The 18634-nt window shown below is 32.8% G+C and overlaps 1 protein-coding gene across 1 annotated transcript; it reads right to left on the bottom strand.

Annotated features, from left to right (window-relative positions):
* Nucleotides 1–982: 982 nt before the first annotated feature.
* On the bottom strand, nt 983–10538 carry LOC125179426 (probable glutamate receptor). The gene is made up of 8 exons (XM_047885261.1): nt 10517–10538; nt 8375–8581; nt 7540–7727; nt 5851–6009; nt 4919–5039; nt 3109–3229; nt 1529–1625; nt 983–1042 (listed from the first exon to the last, which is right to left on the bottom strand). Exons 1-8 carry the CDS (start codon nt 10536–10538, stop codon nt 983–985), a joined length of 975 nt encoding a protein of 324 aa, XP_047741217.1.
* Nucleotides 10539–18634: the final 8096 nt, after the last annotated feature.

Here is an 18634-nt window from a genome sequence, read left to right as displayed (position 1 = left end):
CTTCACCGAATAAGATCAGTGAAATGAACGGTATTTCGTAACATAATTCAACTGATGTAATGACTTGGAATAAAAGCAAGACAGTTAACTGAACTGCCTGCACTGAATGGGTGGAATGATAGTTTTTTACTCAAGAAATTTGAATGTCGTTTAAATATTGGGTAATGTGAATTGTAAATGTTTAAAATAATTTTATCGAAATTTATTATTCACTCTCGTTTGTTTCATTACAACAAAAAACGATTTTAGAATGAAATAAATTTTTGAAGCTTTACTCAGCTTTGAAACGTCATTAATTAAAATATGATGGCTTTTCCCTTTTATTCAATTTTAAATAAACTAACCAATTTCATTATTTTTAATAATTGTTGTTTCACAGTCAGATCGGTCAAAAGTATTTATTCAGAGATTGCATTTTAAGAAATACTAGATATTTATAATTTACATAGTTGTAATATTATTAATAATTTACATAGTTATTATATTTATAATATATAATAATTACAGCAAATATTTTGTATTATTTTAAAGTTTCCTCAAAGTATATTAAATATAGATAGTTCTATTTTGCCAGAACTGGGGTCTTGCAATTCACGATGGCAGTTGGTTATACTGTTTCGGAATGTGCCATCCTAATTTAAGTCTTTGATCTTCTTTCAACACGCAGTGAAACCTTTAGCTATTCTTGCTGTCTTCTTCCGTCCAACTTCCTACTCCTCTAACTGATTTCCTCTAAATTTCTACAATTAAACTCTTCATTCATTCCATATTCATGAAGTCGTAACACTGGGCATTAAAAACCTCAGGTCAGTTATAAGATTTTAAATCAATTTGATTATTATTGCTGAAATTGCTGCTCATTATTTTTATTGTTGAATCCTGCATGAAACTGACCAAGATTATACATACTTTCTAGTACCACATTCCTCAAGTTTCTGGTCCTGTTGTCGATGCGCCTTACATCAGTGCTACGTTATTTCTTTTACGTCACGTCTACGTTGTCTGGTGCCCCGGCTACGTCGCAGTGCCTAGGAGACCAAACCTGGAACCCTTAATTAAAACTTAGCCACGCTCGGAATAAGCCAACCTTATTAACATCCAAATTTAATTCACCGCTACTGCTGCCATAAGAATAAGTAGATAAATGAAAACCTCACGAAGCATTTTGGCTATTATTGGAAGCGCCGTTGCTACTTCCAGCCAATTTTGCTTGTTCTGTAATCGTTAAAAAATAAACATTTAAATCCAAACTCGACTGTTTTACAAATTAAGTCCTTGTAAAATGCTTCGGTGACTGAACGCTCATAAATGCATGTATGTTATCAACTAATTCTCGTTAATTTTCTCCCATGTTATTAACAGATACCAAGAGCAACTGATGAATGGGACCGTTGTGGGAAAATGACCTGGATTTTCTTATCACGAGCATATGTTGCATAGTTTAATATGGTGAATAGTGCCTAAGTTTTCGTATCGACAAAATGAGGCCAAACGATATCGTTTATGAAGTATACAGGGAATTTCTTACCACGAGCAGCTGATGAATAGGATCGTTGGGGAAGAATACCGGGATTTTGTCAGGACGCGCGGCCAGATCAGACCAGGAGTTGACTGGAGCCTCAAACCTGTAAGTGGAGAAAAGTTTTTAGGTCGGAAATTCGGCTCATCTACCCCATAGCCTGACGAAAATACTAGGCACTTCATACGAACATTTTTTAATATTCCATATTCGATTGCAGCGGATGCTGTAATTTGTGCAGCGTTAAGGTTTAAGGTCTAATAAATTACTTGTTATCACTAGAATTATGTGAAGTATAGAGGAACACGCTTAGGTTTACCACAGACTACATGTGTTATCTGTCAATTGTCTTGGCACTTATACGGCTATGAGCAGTTTGATATGAAAGATTTAACATGAAAGTTGGCATCCATTCGAGTTAAAGTTGCAAAATTGCACAAACTGCTTATTATTCTCTTTAATCAATCACTTCAAAATAAAGAAATTTAACGCTTGCCTCGTAATCGTAATTTTATTCCTATTTCATTTAGCAATATTTATGTTGTATTCATGACTGTAAAATGTCTGATAATATCTTCGAAGAAACTTAATCACCTGCAGTCTATACAATCAAAGCTGGAAATGAGTCGTGATCTCTTAGTTCAAAGAGATATGCAGCAATGAGGTTTCCATCGAACAATTTCCACACAACTCGACGTTATTATTCCGAAATTTCAACGTTGCCCCCAAACCACTTACACTTAAAAACTCGTAGAGAATTTTATAAAAAATCTACAGAGAAATGTTGAAAATATTTACATTTGCGGAGAGAATTTAGAACCCAAACATAGCGTTAAGAATGTTATGGCATTTTAACGATACGTCCGTATCTTAAACATGTGGTGTAAAGAATTAAATCATAGTAACACTTCTTTCTTCGTGAAAGCGTTTCCCTTATTATGAAATTCTTCAATAATTAATGATATTGCATCGGTCATACGACATGACAAGAAATTGTGTTAATGAATTGAAGGAATTGCGGAGTTAGAGAGAGAAGTGATGCAATTAATAAGAAAGAAGAACGCTTGTTCTTTATTACACATTATTCTAGTTATTGGAAATAAAATCTGTGCTAATCCAATTACAATCAAATTTTCTCCAATTGAGTACGCAATTGTTTTAATCCACATAGTTTATGTATGTAATGCTTCGCTTATGCTGCAAGTGCTAATGTTGTTACCCTTCTTATATATTACGGAGAAGGTTAATTAAACCATTACATTGGTTTGTTCAGAACAAATTACCGTGAATCGTGCCGTAGATGATCTACTTCAAGTTTACGTCACTAGCTATGGTCTTAATGCATGTTTGCTATACGCATTTTGCATAAGCTTTCCAATGCCACGACCTAATAACAATAACAAATAAAAATAATGTGGCATTGTCTGTATGTTGTATGATGGAATTAATTATAAGAAGAGTCTTGTCGGGCAACGGTAGAATGTTAAGGACATTGACGGCTCTATTTAAATGTTTTGAGTGTATATTTGATATTAATCCATGCAAACACGAAAGTAAAGTCCATGAGACTAAATTATTTACGTATGTACCTCGGACTAGAGAGACTAGCAGTGAGGTTGCCCGCGTAGAGAGCCACCAAGGGAATGGTGAAAGCCCAAGTCACCAGTTCGAGCAAGCGTGTTGCAAAATATCCAGTCCGAGGACTGTACCCTAAAAAGTATAGTTGCTTTAATTTTTAGTCATTCGGATTCGGATTCATGTCAATAACATTCAATAATAATAATAACATAGTAACTTAGTGTTTGTTCTTTCATTATGTGAATATTATTGCCGATAATACCAGGTGAATCATGGTCGCAAAGTAAAAGTAAGTAAAGCATCCGGCAAAATACTCGAGCTTTAAAATTCCCAAAATTGTAAAGAAGCAGAGGCGTCTAACATGCAGAAAGTTACTTAGAAAATTATAGGTCAGATTGAAAAAAGTTAGATGTTCTACGTTAAAAAGTATTTATCTTGAAGGTCCGCAACGGTCGTTTTTTAATTTTTTTACAGTTATTGCGATCCACTTGATGAGTATATACTTGACAAATTATCAATTAATAACATGGTTCATTGAAAAAAATAAATGTCAATTGAACGGATGATCATTGACATCGAGGATCTGTTGTATGATCGCATCTCGAGATTAAAAGTGTCTTTCATAAAGTCTTTTGCAAGAAACTTTATATTGTATTGATTAGGGAAGACTAAACGTTCTTTAATCAGCGAAGTACAATAAACAATGTAATGCATTGGTCGAGACGCTCTGATCTCTGCGAATAACAGGTATATTCACAGTAACCTACTTTATCCGAAAATTACGATATGAAAAGTCATGTTAGATTAAGAAAAATCACAAGCCACAATTGAACAGGTAATAAAAAAAGTTTTCTAAATGAATAGTAATTTTACGGGATAAAAATGTAGGAATGAGAAAAAAATATTTCTGTGCAACGAATTATCCAGCACAATAAGGAAACAGCTGACCCAATCGAAAAAAATACTGAAGTTGGGGAGAACTACAGAAAAAATGTTAAAATTTGAAAAAGACTACTTTAATGCAAAAAAAATTCTGAAGATGGGAAAAAACATGAGCTATTTTAGTATAGGAAGGGCTGAAGCTATGAAAAACATATCTAAAAAGTCATTTACTTATGAGAAAAAACACGTTTGAACGATATTAAACGTGTTTTTTTCAAACTTGCTGTTTGTTTTTTCAAAAATACAAACTCAAAATTTTCATAAAATGATTTCAAATTGTAACGGATCTGAATATGGTAACTGTGACTAAGGAGGAATAACATTTTCATAATTAAAATAGAGTACAAATGCTTAGAAGGATAATTGAATTGACTCAATTGTGCTGCTATCAAGTGTTGTTGATGAAAATATTTAAGTTTTTTGAATTTTCGGGTGCAGTTTATCGTCATCGACAATCATTTATTATCGTTTTTACGTTTTCGATTAGAGTTTGCATCAATTTTAAAGTAAACTTTGGAAGTTTGATGTTTTCACTCAAACTTCGTATGATGGAACAATTAAGTTTCTTCCGTCGCTAACCCTTTCAGCTATTCAAGGTCATGAGCTTTGGAATTTCAGCGAATTTGCAAGGGATCGTGACGACCAATCAAAGATTATTGGTTCAACAATTTATTAAAAAAAAGCGGAACTGCTGTAATTTGTAGCTAAGTATCTTATAAACTTCTTTGCGCATCAACTAACTCGTAACTCGTCATTCTAGTTTGGCTTATCAGAGTTAAAAAGCGTCAGTTGTAAAATTATTAGAACAAAATATCGCCCGTCTTGTTGGTTGCTAAATGCAGTTCATAAATTCTTCAAATAATTTATAGCGAAGTTTACCTTGAGAGAGAATGGCACGCAAGGGGATTTCAACGATATCTCTTGGCTCATCCATTATTGTCTGGATGAACAGGAACGCAATAGTGGCTGCTGCTGTAACTGCCAGCACAAGCAACCAAACCTGGATGTGTAATGTTGAGAATTATTTGAGGTTAGAAATTTTTATTGTAAATTATGATTCACGCGCTAACTGTGATTTGCTAGGACATTCCTAAATGAGATTAACTAATAACAAAGAATAGATGCTCAGTGGTCATTTATCATATGGCTATAGTTTGGTGTCAAAATTAGTTCATCAACTTTTAATGCTTAACATAATATTGTTTACTATTGACATGCAATTCTGAAATAGAATATGTTCGTTGGTTCACATTTGAATCCAACAATCCTCAAGCTTTTCATCTACCGTTTGTTATCATATATCCACTTTTAATATTCCTGTAAATGCTCGATAACAAAAAGTACATATCACCCGTAGGTCTTTAAATTTTTTGAAGAGCTTGGCCAAAAATTGTACGAAAAATCAGAATTAAAATTACGTATGAAGCGTAAACTTTCAATAATTCTCCAGCTATATCTAGAATATAACGAGGATTAAAAGCAATATCCATCCAGAGCAAAAGATCTTAAAAGGAAAATTTACCTGCTTCTCGAAAACACGGAGTGAAGATAAGGGCAAATTAGGCATTTGCTACTAAACATAGAGCAAAAAGTCTGAACATTTTTCAAAACCCAATAAATGAATTTCACTCATTTTTGCATCGTTAACCTTCCGTAAGTAACAACACTAGATACGAACATTTTAATATCAAATTAAAATAAATTAACAGGCAAACATAGAACTTTAGTAATAACTATCCCTTGTAAATCTAAAAAAATACGGCTTGACGAATATGCGTATAAACTATGTAAAAAATAATCGGTTTTCTCACCTCCGCCTTAAAAATGTCGGCGATAAGGAAAGGCTGCTGGAGAGTCTTGAGGGCCGCGGTGCTGATAAAAGTTCCCTGCAGCTCAAACCACTCGAAGCTGTGGGCAATCTGAGCTCGCTCCTGCGTTAGTACGCACGTTCCCACCGCCAGGTCTGCCGCCTTCAGGGCAAAAACCCTTCAACGTTTTCTTCTGAATTAATACATGCGACATCATGGCTGCACTCACGCTTTATCTGAACGCCAAATCTCGGTAAGATATTGTATCGGTCACGTACTTCTCGCGAATAGCGAACCTTGTTATAGGTCAGGAAAACGCCTTACAAGTTATGAAAAGGCTACCTAGGTTTTTTAAAAGTAATGGTGGAATAGAGGTGGTGTTCGAGAAGTGTTTTTGCGTAGTAATAATGGTGGTAAAGTTGGTGTTGTTTTTCTTTGTGCGTATTAGTAGGATTATAGTGGCTATTGTCGAGTGGAACGATTTAGTTGTGGTATTTTAGTGTTGCAGTAGTCGTATAGTTTGTAGTTGTAGCTATTCCTATTAATGTTTTACTTTAGTGGTTGTGTGTAGAAATGGCCGAAGCTCAGTTCAGTTGTAAATTAATTGTATTGTCGTTGAGACGTTGTGATGGTGTTATTATAGTTTTCTGGTAATAATGAATACGAGAAATTTAAATTTAATATTTAAAGATTAATTTAAAATTTTACATCATGTATTTGAAAGAAATGCATGATGAAAATAACTTATTTTCGTCTATGCTTATAAAAAAAAGAATATTATACCGTTGGGAGGAAGCCAACTTTAATGTTCATTTTGAATTATCATTATGGACCATGCATATATTCGCTCGAAATGTTTACTTAACTTTTTGGCCTACAGTCTTTTCAAACTTTAAATTCATATATATATTTATATATATTATGTCTGTACGACCGACAAAATGACATATTTTGCATTCAAAACAAAAAATTTTGCATGATATAAAATAATATTGGTTAATGAAATCGAACGTTGACTGATACTTCCACGTCAACTGCCAAAATATTATAGGTCCGTGAGCCACGAAGCAATAGAGATGAAAAAAATATTATCTCATACTCGTATTTATTAAGCATCAGGTATTCGCATTATTACATTTTTTGACTACATGAGTTGATCACATAAATTTGATTACATTTTTTTATTGCAATTTTTTATTTCATTTTAAAAATCATTTCAATTTTTTTTTCAGCAGCAATCTTAACTAATTCCCTGACATGAATATTTCTTTTGCATGATATTTTTGACTGAATTGTGACACATGCAGTCATGTTTTGTATTCTGTTCATTACGAAGATAAATAACTCTGTCAGTCCATCTCCCTTGCTTCACAAAAAAAAAACAAGAATAACGTTGAAATTAACTACCATGCATTAGAGATCATTCGCATAAATATTTGATCATTAGAGATCATTCACATAAATATTTGATCATTACAGATCATTCATATATATATATATATATGATAATTAGAGAAAATTCATATAAATATATGATAATTAGAGATCATTCACATAAATATTTGATCATTACAGGTCATTCATATATATACTTGGTAATTAGCTATAATTAATATAAATACTTGATCATTACAGATCATTCTTATAAATATATGTTCATTAGTGATCATTAATCTAAATATTTGTTCATACCCCGCGTTGAACATCGTTAAGACGACTCTTATTTGAAGACGCGGCCCCACAGTCTCCCCCCTTGATGTTAGCGAGGCTCGTGTTCAGAGATGCAGCGATGATGTTCACGAGCTCCCCGACGTAGCCCGTACATCGCGTAGCGTTCTTTGTGTCGTAGTAGCAACTCATTACCTGTGTCTTCTCGACAACTGCGGTACAACATCGAATTAATGCATTAATGTGACAACTCATTACCTGCGTTCTCTCGACAACTGCGGTATAACATCGAATTAATGCATCAATGTAACAACCCATTACCTGCGTCTTGTCTCAACTTGCGATAATTAAACTAAAAACTGGTCCTAATTACGTCACTTAAAGTCTGTATTCCATTATCATATAATGTTTTTTTAGTTTGTAGCATTATTTATTGCTGCTACGTGTCCTTTAAAAAAAACACAAGGATGGACAAGTGAAAAGTATTTAAATTTCCTATATATACATCTTCAAAATGAATATAAGAATTAAAAGTCACATAGAAAAGTCATCCATGTGATGAACAAAATATGCATCAAACATATCTAATTCCTTCGATCAGTTTCGAATGAATTGATAAGAAAAGTTGCTGCAAATGGTTTTATAATGAAAAATCTGCAACAAATTCTTATCGCCATAATATCATGCCCATTTTTTAGAAAATTTTTATTTCTCGCTGTTGAATATAAAAAGAAAATTTATCATCGATTCATTGCAAATAATTTGGTTTCAATTATTATTCCGAATTAAATTGCACATGACGGCATAAATGTTCTTGTTTTCGGATAACTTCACAATAAATTTTCTCGTCATTACTCACAAGGTTGGGTGAGCTTCCCTCCAGAGAGAATAATGGTTTTCCCTCCAAAATTCAGAGGAATTGATGGCTGTAAATTTTCAATGAAGTTTTGTTTTTCGTTGTCTTTCATGCTGGCTTTATTGTTTGGCGTCCACAAGCCGAGCGTTTTGAAGCCTAATTGCATGCCATTTGTGAGCGCCAGGCGGTTGATCTGCCAAGCAGGCCGAGCTGTTTGGGAAATATAACAGGAATTAATTCATTCTTTACTGTTAATCAGTATTATGTGTCGTCACAATATTTTCCTGATGTTTAAGAACCATGTTTTAATTAGTATTAAAATTTTGTTCCACTGATTTTCTTCGAATTTTCTATTATATCGAAGTACAATGTAAAGTAATGATTGGTTGGCGTTCTTATCGCACTAGGCAAATTATTGTAGTGAAAATAACTCAATATCGTCACAATGCAAATAAGTTTTACGAATAGATAAATGAAATATGATGATATAGACTTATCATGAGTCATTTCAGATGAGAAGATAACTTCAATCTCAATTATTCATTTTTCTTGTGATTTTATTTAGCGTGACAAATCATTGATATCAGTGAAATAAAACATAAAAATTCATCACTCGGTTTGATATTGCATGAATAAACGGCAAATATTGCTCGTGTAGTTTTTTTTACCTCATTTGAAGGAAATTACCCTAGGAGTATGCAGCTTAACACGGGAGTGTGCAGGTTTTAATTTAAGAGTGTGCAGGTTATCCTAAGAGTGTACAGGTTACCATGGAGTGCGCAGGTTACCCTGGAAGTGTGCGGGTTATCCTAGTAGTATGCAGGTTATCCTAAAAGTGTTCAGGTTGCCCTAGATGTGGACCGTTTACGCTAAGAGTGCGCAGGTTACCCTAAGAGTGTGCAGGTTAGCCTAGGAGTGCGCAGGTTACCTAAGAGTGTGCAGGTTAGCCTAGGAGTGCGCAGGTTACCCTAAGAATGTGCAGGTTTGTACACGTTATAGGAGTGAGCAGGTTACCCTGGCACAGTGCAAGAATATCGTATCTTACATGGTATTCTAGATACGAGAGAGATAGCCGTCCACTTTAGAAGCGGAAAGTCTTGCACAGAAATGTCCCTTGGAAGCAACGACTTCCCGTCAATTTGGATGCTCAGCCAGTGGAGAGACTGTCGAAGAAATTCAGTAATTATCTTAATAACAAGGTCCTAATGTCTTTTATTGTGTTAATCAATATAGATCATGTGTATAAATGTTTGCATTTAGAATTAAAAATATCATAATTGAAAAATAGTATAATGTAGATTAGTGGATTTTATGGAATCACAAATCGTGCAAATTTATGCAATTTTACCTTAGAAAATTTATCCCACGTTAGTGAACGTTCAATGACTTCAAAAATATCCTCTGAACTGCCAAAAATAATAATAGTTTTATGATTGTCAATAAAACAAGGCTTCACGAGGTCGATCAGAGAATTAGCAATGAACCCATCGACTCTTGATGATTCAATGAAACTGGAAATATTCTCTATCGAATATTGGTCAAGCATTTTATTTTTTAACGAAACGTTCAATAAGTTAGCGTATTTCGTGGTACAGTCATTATTATTACGGGTTTCCAGTGAGTAATTAAATGGATCATTTTTTCCTAATGAACTATAGAAATCGAGTTCAGAGTGTAAAGATTCTTTGAAAATTTTTTGATAGTTTGCAAAGCATACGCTGACGTTGGTTTTGTAGGCCACTGAAGTAAAGGCGTCAGCCCAAAAACCTGAAAAAATACACTTTTAACAAATTTGATTACGGGCTATCAAATGGGATAGAACAATTGAAAATTATTCGATGAAATGTTGAAAAATGTTGATTTTCATCAGATATATTGCAAAATTTTCAATACAGGCATCCTATATTGGTAGAAAGAAATTCGAATATTGATATTTATATCAATTCAAAAATATTAACAAATTACTGTAATCGAAATTCATACGTTAACCACCAAACTTTAATTAATAGTTAATAATTTGTAATATGCAATTGTTGTTGAATTTTGCTGAGTTATGCCAAAAGCCTCAGTATTGAGCTGCACAGATGAAATTTCAATGGGAAATTCACCAATTAATAAAAATCTTCTTTAACTCTACTGGCTCACCAGATTCGGTCGCCTGAATCATTGCCGTTGATTTGAGTTCGAGTTTTTCCATTAGATCGGATAGCATTAGGAGTAAACTGGGTATGAATGCTTCCATTTTCCCAGTAGTAATTTTATATTCTCGAGATTATTAAAATCCTTGTTGACCTCACTATTCGAGCCCACTGCTCTTGTCGCGTAGTGAGGTCTTATGAGGCACCCCGACTGTTCACAATATTTTTATAAGCTGCAGCAAAATGTTTCTATTCAATTTTATTCAACCTGGCACTGCAAGGTAAATATTGATAAATCCATCATAAATCACGCCTTAAGTATGATAACGACCGACGTAATTGTACCGTCCCAGCATTATTGTCTCAGTGCTGCAAAAAATTGGTGCATAATTTATTCCCCAACACTTACTTTTAAATGCGAATAATAAATGGGAGACTTGGATCAATTTGATGTGGAGGAGGATTGTGGATTGTAACATTAATTTTTTCAATAGTTTAATATGAGCTCACGTGAAACGTATATCAATTACTAAGAAAGCACGAAATAAAATATTCAATTGTTGTTTAATGTTTTGTTTTTATCGCGCTTGTAAATGATAGTTGAACTGGCGACTGCGCTGGTGGTTATATCACAAATTTTTAACCGATTTCAAATGAAATTTTTACTTAAAATCATCGAATTAAGGGTTTTTGAATCAAGCATTTCGGTGGCAGAAATGATGAATAAAATTTTAGTGAAAATGTATATGCCTCACAATGGTTGACAATATTTCATTAATCTTCGCATCGAGTGCTTCCTAAATAATTTCAAGTAAATAAATGTACGAATCTACATTCGAAATTCAACGAAATAATTCGTTGTGATTTTGACTAAATATTAACTACAATTGAATCCTTACTAGATCATTTTTTGACAGTTCAGAAACTATTGAATTGGCTACGATTTAAAATTCATAAGGTTCAATCATCTGTAGGCAAACAATTTTTTGCATTATAATTATCACTTAGAGATCATTGGAATTAACTGAAGATGAAGCGTGCTGAAGCGTGCTTAATGAAATCTTAAACACAGATAATTTCTTTTTTGACTCATTAATGCTTCTCAGACGCAAAAAAAAAAAACATTTCCATTTATATGGGTATTTTCTACAAATATTAATATTTTTTCGTTCTTGGTGCAGCAGTTGCTTCAGCCACACGGCCACTTCCCTTAACGCATTTGAAATAGAATCATGCAATCCTTGGTTCCATCGAATTTTTCTGAGCTTAGAATATGAGTTATGGATAAATATATTGATTGCACCGTTAAAATTTCCTAATTATACAGGTATCTTGGTAAGAGATATAATTAATTAAACGATAAAGATATAATTCGTTAATATAGATTTAATAAATTAAGTAAATAATATAACATTTAAAAGATACAATTAATCCCTTCCCAGAAAGGGAACACTTATTATTATACTGTCACACTGTAAACTTAGACTATGAAGTGCAGAGAACGAGGAACTAAGCCCGTTTAATAGTTAAACTTGTATCGAGAATCTCCTGTCGCTCAGCTGCTCCGCGACGACATGGCTTGAAAAATTACTCGTTGTCTGTTCAAATATTCGTTAGGATTCGAACTTCAGCTGTCCAAATGTTTATCTTGCATCGAGAAATGATTATTGGTGTTTGCAGCTGGAACAATTGAAGAAAACAGTCGTTGGATATCAAACAACTTCCGTCATGGATGTAAGTTAGTACTCCGTGGATGTAATTTAGTGATAACTGTCCAACATCTATAAAAGTCTTGATTTGTCTCATTTAATAGTACAGAATAACCTTAACCATACTTCTTCTATTACTTACCACAACGTACACCACTACATGTAAAAAGGGTTCAAGTTAATTTTTTCACAACAAAGATTGAGAATTTGAGTTTATTGCAATTTAAATTTTTTCACGAGTCTATTAGCCTATTGCAATCATGTTCAAATCCGGGATATGTTCATCTGAGTCAAAGGATTATCGAAATCACATTAAAATGTTTGGCTATTAAATCCTGGTAATGGGAAATATTTCATGGACAAAAGTATCATGTCTTTGCTCGCTGATTAGTCAGGATAAAGTTAAATTAGCCTATTCAGTTTTTTTGTGCAGAACTTCTGACGCTCACAGTTCCATTTTAGACGCTATTTGATCACTTATTTTGGCTTTGGATCACTAACAAAAGCAATCACAAATATATGTAGTAAATCAAGAAATTGCTCCAAATTTGTTTGTTATTCATCCTTATGGAAATTGTTCATGAACATATTCTAATCTAATATTCAATGGAATTTAAAACTCTTGCATAATTGATTAAAGTAATTAGAAAATGTTCAATTGCTAATAAATAAATTAACCACAATATGATTGCGTGGCTGAAAATGTTTCGCGTGGCTGAAAATGTTTCTCATGTGTGACGGACATATAACAGTCGTGAGAAAAATTCAATTGTTTGGTTATAAAAAAAATTTTTTAGTCTACTTGAGAAAAATGAGGGATCAGAAACTTCCATGTTTAAGATGAGATCCAAATTAGTGATGTAAATTTTACCTGAAGCATTGAAAGCTGAAGCATTTAGCAAGTCGCATTGAAAATTTCCTCGGCTGTCGTATGACCAATAAAAAATAATTGACCGCATAAACTGCTAGAATATAGTTTAGTTAACGCTAGTTCACAATTTTCTAAGAACATACACAGAAAACAATAAGTTTGCATCAACCACACAATTTCACAACGTATGGAAAGAAGTGAATGAAGTGTAGATTTTCTCGATATCTAAAGAAAAAATCTTTAAAAATTGGGTAAAGTTCCGAGTATAGTCATCTCCGTACCAGATGGGCAAAGTTAATGGAATTTAGTCACACCATAATAGTCCACAGTCTGTGAGCAAAACAATAGAGAAAAGCGTAAAAAATCACCTAAGCAATTTGTCGATTTGCAAAAATAATGGATATCCGAATCAAATGTTATAATTGGTCAATATAATAAACAATCACAAACCTTTCAAATTGATTTGTTTACGCGCGTATTTTAAGATTCCATCAAAATTATCGAATCGTTATAAAATTTGAGAAATTTTCCAGTGAAGTTATGCAAACTCTGATGTGTTATTCAATGCACAAACTGAAACTAGAAAGTGATGTAGAAATTACTCGTTCGAAATATTCCTCAGAATAAACAAAATTAGTAGTTATTAGCATAATTATTCTCGATGAAAGTTAATGCATCTACGCTTCAGATCAAAATATTCAACCATACGAGTAATGAACTACTTATCCTAGGGATGAAGTTAACTATCCTAGGGATAAATAAAAAAAAAATAAAATAAATATGTCATCGGATCCGACTTGGACTGCCGAAAATTTTTGAGCGTGTGAAATTTCGGCACACAAATTTCGTTGCGTGCGATTCTATATTCATAAAAGTTGTCATATGTAATCGAAAATATGTAATCGAATAATCAATAACGATAGAACGTCGCACTGCAATACTTTGCTACTTGCTAATACAACGGTTCTCCAAAATTGAATTTGAATTAAATAGACACTGTAGGCGCAATTGAATCGGCCATAGACCTATGAAAAGTTCAAACATTAGATTCGCGCACAGTTTAAAAATGTATACTTTCTACGTCATCTGCTACCTCCCTTGTTCCTCTATCATATTTTTTACGGGTGTATTCTCCGTTGGTCACAAAACCCATTGTTACGTTGAAACAACACTTTGGAACTTCATTATGTGATTGGGCATTATATGATAAAATTATTTCCACAAAAATTTTTATAGTGTATTATGCTTATTTCAATTATTATTCCTCGATTTCAGTTATTCAATATACTGGACATTGATTTATAATTGCCTCGCAACTATGACGACAATTCTAGCCGAGATAGGTGCAATCAGCTCAAGTTCAAGCCTTATCAAACTTGGATGATGTTGACTGCAAATTGCAATGTAATTTTGGCTGTATTATATTACAATGGGAAGTTCAGTTTTGAGGAAGATTAAAAAACGACTTTTTGGTCGTCTTTTTTCCGTATACGTCATCGGTCTTCTTCTTCATTAATTGAATTGATTTTTTTGTCGGGAATTTATTTTATGTCATTATTTTAAAAACAATACGCAGTTTACACTGTAGCCATAATAATTGAGCAATCAGAGTTTGGAAGCAATGATAGCAATGAAAATTATCTTTTACGTATTAATTTCATTATTACAATTAATAAAGTGTTGCTTTCTCTGTTTTCCAATTTATTTTCTTTATCAATAATAAAAAATAACTCGTAATTATTACGATTTAAAATTAATAATATTTAGCATTACTTCTACCTGCATTTCTACAATTGTTTACTGGGTTTATGCTCGTCTTAATATTCCTCTTTTTAAATCCAATTAATTTTCAACAATAAATTGTAATTTGGATGTCTTTGCCTTTTTCCTACAGGAAAAAAGTGGGATTAAAGCAAATCTACTTTTTACGTCACTGTTCTTCTCATATTTCAGCAAAGAAGTAGGTTAATATGAATAAATTAAATTAATGAATTCTATTTCATGATAATAACCAGGGATTGTCCATGATGTTAAGTATAGTATAATACAATCCGTGTGTCTATTCTTGAACATTCTGTGTGCTCCATTGCAAGTTCTCCCTGAAAATTCTGTTTTGGCCCAATCTCTTGCCTCTGTAATGGAGATGGATATTGGCTAATGGGGCACGCCAATGTATTGTCAGCGGTGTCGCCTGAAGAATTAAAACTGTCGTCGTGGCTTAAAATTCTTTTAGGAAATAATTAACAAGAAAAATAAAACCCATGAAGAAGGAGCGTATGATAAAAAAATTGTACGATGGTAAATGGTACGATGGTAAAAAAATGGTTACAGTTTCGAATGATGAGGAAAATACCCATTTTGAAGAAGTTTATGATTATTGAAGAAAATTTACATTCTAAATTACACTTGTTAATGTATTTCCATATGTAAAACAAAAATCGTGGTAGATATTGGTAATCAATTGAGTTCTGTTACTCTGATGTATATAATTATGTGCTAAAATCGTTAGCTTGTACATAAGTGTGAACAATTTGTCCAGACTTATATTTTCTGTGGTTTGAAATGTGTGATGACAATGATATTTGATGATATTTTGAAAAAAGTTGATAAGTCCAACTCTAAACACCGGTCGTTTCTGTAAATTTTCAAGCAAATTCGACCTTGAGAACCTACGGTAATCTGGGTTTTTATTTAAATTTACGGGATCTAGGATATTTATGTTATATAAATAAAAAGTATTTTAATATATTCAACTATTTTTAATTATAAGGATTGAAGACTGGACAGATAGGAAAATAAAATTACAATTACCACAACGATCTCATAAAGGTTTTTTACCTGCGATATTTCGACGCAGGAATTAATTGGGAATAGTAAACTTAAATGATTAATTCAATGTCCAAGCGCGTAATTTCACACCTAAATATTTTTCGTGTGAATAAAAATTCCACAATTTTAACCGCAATAAATTTTTTATGAACTTGCGCTACAATCAGCAATTACAATTTAAACTTATTTTTTCATAACTGGGTGCCTAACTCTATGAATTTTTCATCTTATATTTTGCTTAGGTACAGCCTCGAAACACCATGCAGGTTGAAATTCAAAGGATGAGCCGTACATTTTTCTATGCTCATCAGGTTTAGTATCTCTGAAACACACACTAAAGTCAGGTTTTTTGGTTGTTTGTTAGATTTTTCAATACTTTAAATAGTTTCAAACGTTATTTTTTTTAATACTTTTAATTTTAGTATTATGAAAACTAGGATGTTGGGCGAAGGCAAATTAGAAGCACAGCCAGAATGAAAGGAGAATGAAAATAAGAATTGCTCCATTTTTACTCGTTTTGAAACCTGAATGGATTGTCGGCTAAATTTAAGAGTCCTATTGCGTTTCTATCAGTTTTCCTTTCTTGGGAAAGTAATGTAAATGAGACTGTGAATGAGATTGAATATAAATGCAACATAGAACCAGAGTTATATATTTTTAGTAAACGAATTTCTTTTCAAACACATTTTCGTTGATCGAATAATATCATATAAAAGTGCATGCCAAAAAGATAGCTAGTGCAAAATTCTGGCCTAATATGAATGGGAGCGAACGGAAATTTGGGGAATTGTATTGCAATTGAAGCGCTATTCAGTTTGTTGAAACGAAAATTATCTCCAGTTAATATATCTGGCTATCATGAAATGGAATCGTTATAGTTGATCTCGCAGCACATTGTAATAGGATAAGACAAAATCGTTATCAAGATTTTCACAGGAGAGTTGAGTAAGCGAAACGAGCATATAATTTAAATTAACAACCAAAAACGCAAAAATTCTTAAAAAACTGTATTAATTTCTATTGAAATGTTAAAACCAATGGCTGTTCTAATGAATGGTCTAAAAATCGAATGAATTAACGCCATTTTTATGGCAGAAATCCGTCGACAATGCGAGTTTGAACCTTTTAATGAGTTAATAAAAGTATCCTGCACACGAAACACCTGTGCTCTGAAAATAGTAGTATTATCTTGATACTGTCTTGAAGTATCAATTAGCCGGGAGATATTCTACATTTATAAAGACAACTATAAGTCTCATGATTAAGTATTTCATTTTATATTTGTGCTGCATTTACACAAGTATTAAAGAAGTGCGCTAGATAATTGAGCCCAGGGTCAGAGGGTAAACAGGTTATTGTAAAGGTTCAAAATTCCAACAATATACATACACGTTGATGAGTATTATGAAGGCAAAAATAGTTATGCATTTAAATTAACTATGAAAATTCAGATATTTAATAACTTAATGTCTCTTTCTACTATTATTAGCATTACAAATTAACAAAAGAATTTCGATATTATCATAGAAATTGATAAAGGTATTTATGTATATTATATTTACAAATCATGACAGACATCGCATCATGACAGACATCGCATCATTCTTATAAACATTTTGCACTTGTTTGCTCTCTCCAAATAATAACATCGGGCACCGCGGCACTGACTTAATGAATTTTATGTCGCGATAACAACGCGTCTATCACCTGAAATAATTTAGTGAGGAAGATTGCGCGCAACTTGCGCTTGATGAACTAAAATATAAATGCTTCTCCTCTAGAGCTGGGAAAGATTTAAATCACTGGTTTTCATTATTTTTAATAGATAATTCTTCATTTTGATGTAAGTAACAAGCCATCTTCAAAAATAAAAGACTAAAACCGTTACATTTTTGAGACTGTGGAAAGTTTGTTTTTCGATGGTGGAATCACATGCATAAATTGAAACTCGCAATTCATGTGTTCAATTCTAACGTTTTTGAACGAGATTTGTTGGAATTCAGTGTTCTCGTGCCCTAGATCATTTATTGATTTAATATCATTTAATAAAATCATTTTTTTTTGTAAAATATTGAGCTGCACTTCTTGGAGGTTCTTGTAATTAAGAAAACTTCAGAGAATATGCGAGCAGATTGTGCATGCAGATGAACGGGTGTGTGCTCAAGTGCTGTATGAATGGTAGGTGCTATCCGAGTTACAATTACGAGACGCGAAAATGCATAAAAAAATCCCAACATATTAAATGTCGTACAGAACTAACAAGCATGAAGGGAATGGGGTTCAGCATTTACTATCATATATTCTTAGATATGAATGGGATCTCAGATATTTTACAAGAGATAATATGTGGGGGGTAGGAAATCTCTAATTGAAAGCCTAGCAGCTTTTCCTGATTTGGGGAAAATCGTTTACAGAGCTAACAATTAAATGTGTCTACAATATAAATAAATGCGTCGACTTATAACGACAATTTTCATCCCGTTTAAGTTATCACCACAGCACGCCTTACAGCGAGAAAAATATATTTTCCCAATAAAATTTGTGAAATATTGTAACATGAACATTTTAAGTTGATAGAAGTTTTAAGCATAAAGTTGTCAACAAACCCTGTCATTAATTATACTGTGAACAATGGAAAATCGTTCACGATATTTTTATAAGTTTTTATTATGCTCATTTCAATTTATTCGATGTGACATTGTACATATTACTGTGA

Source organism: Hyalella azteca, unplaced genomic scaffold (assembly GCF_000764305.2).
Source record: "Hyalella azteca isolate HAZT.00-mixed unplaced genomic scaffold, Hazt_2.0.2 contig17412, whole genome shotgun sequence".
Lineage (NCBI taxonomy): Eukaryota > Metazoa > Arthropoda > Malacostraca > Amphipoda > Hyalellidae > Hyalella > Hyalella azteca.
Note: the sequence above shows the minus strand (reverse complement) of the source record. Positions and strands in the feature narration are given on the sequence as shown.

Bases quoted from the DNA above. Each gene is read 5' to 3' on its own strand.
- LOC125179426 (XM_047885261.1), bottom strand. From the start codon at position 10,538: ATGATTCAGGCGACCGAATCTG. The intron at 8,582-10,516 runs GTGAGCCAGTAG...TTTCCCAAACAG, and splicing joins GATTCAGGCGACCGAATCTG to CTCGGCCTGCTTGGCAGATC. The intron at 5,040-5,850 runs GTGAGAAAACCG...TTACACATCCAG, and splicing joins CCGACATTTTTAAGGCGGAG to GTTTGGTTGCTTGTGCTGGC.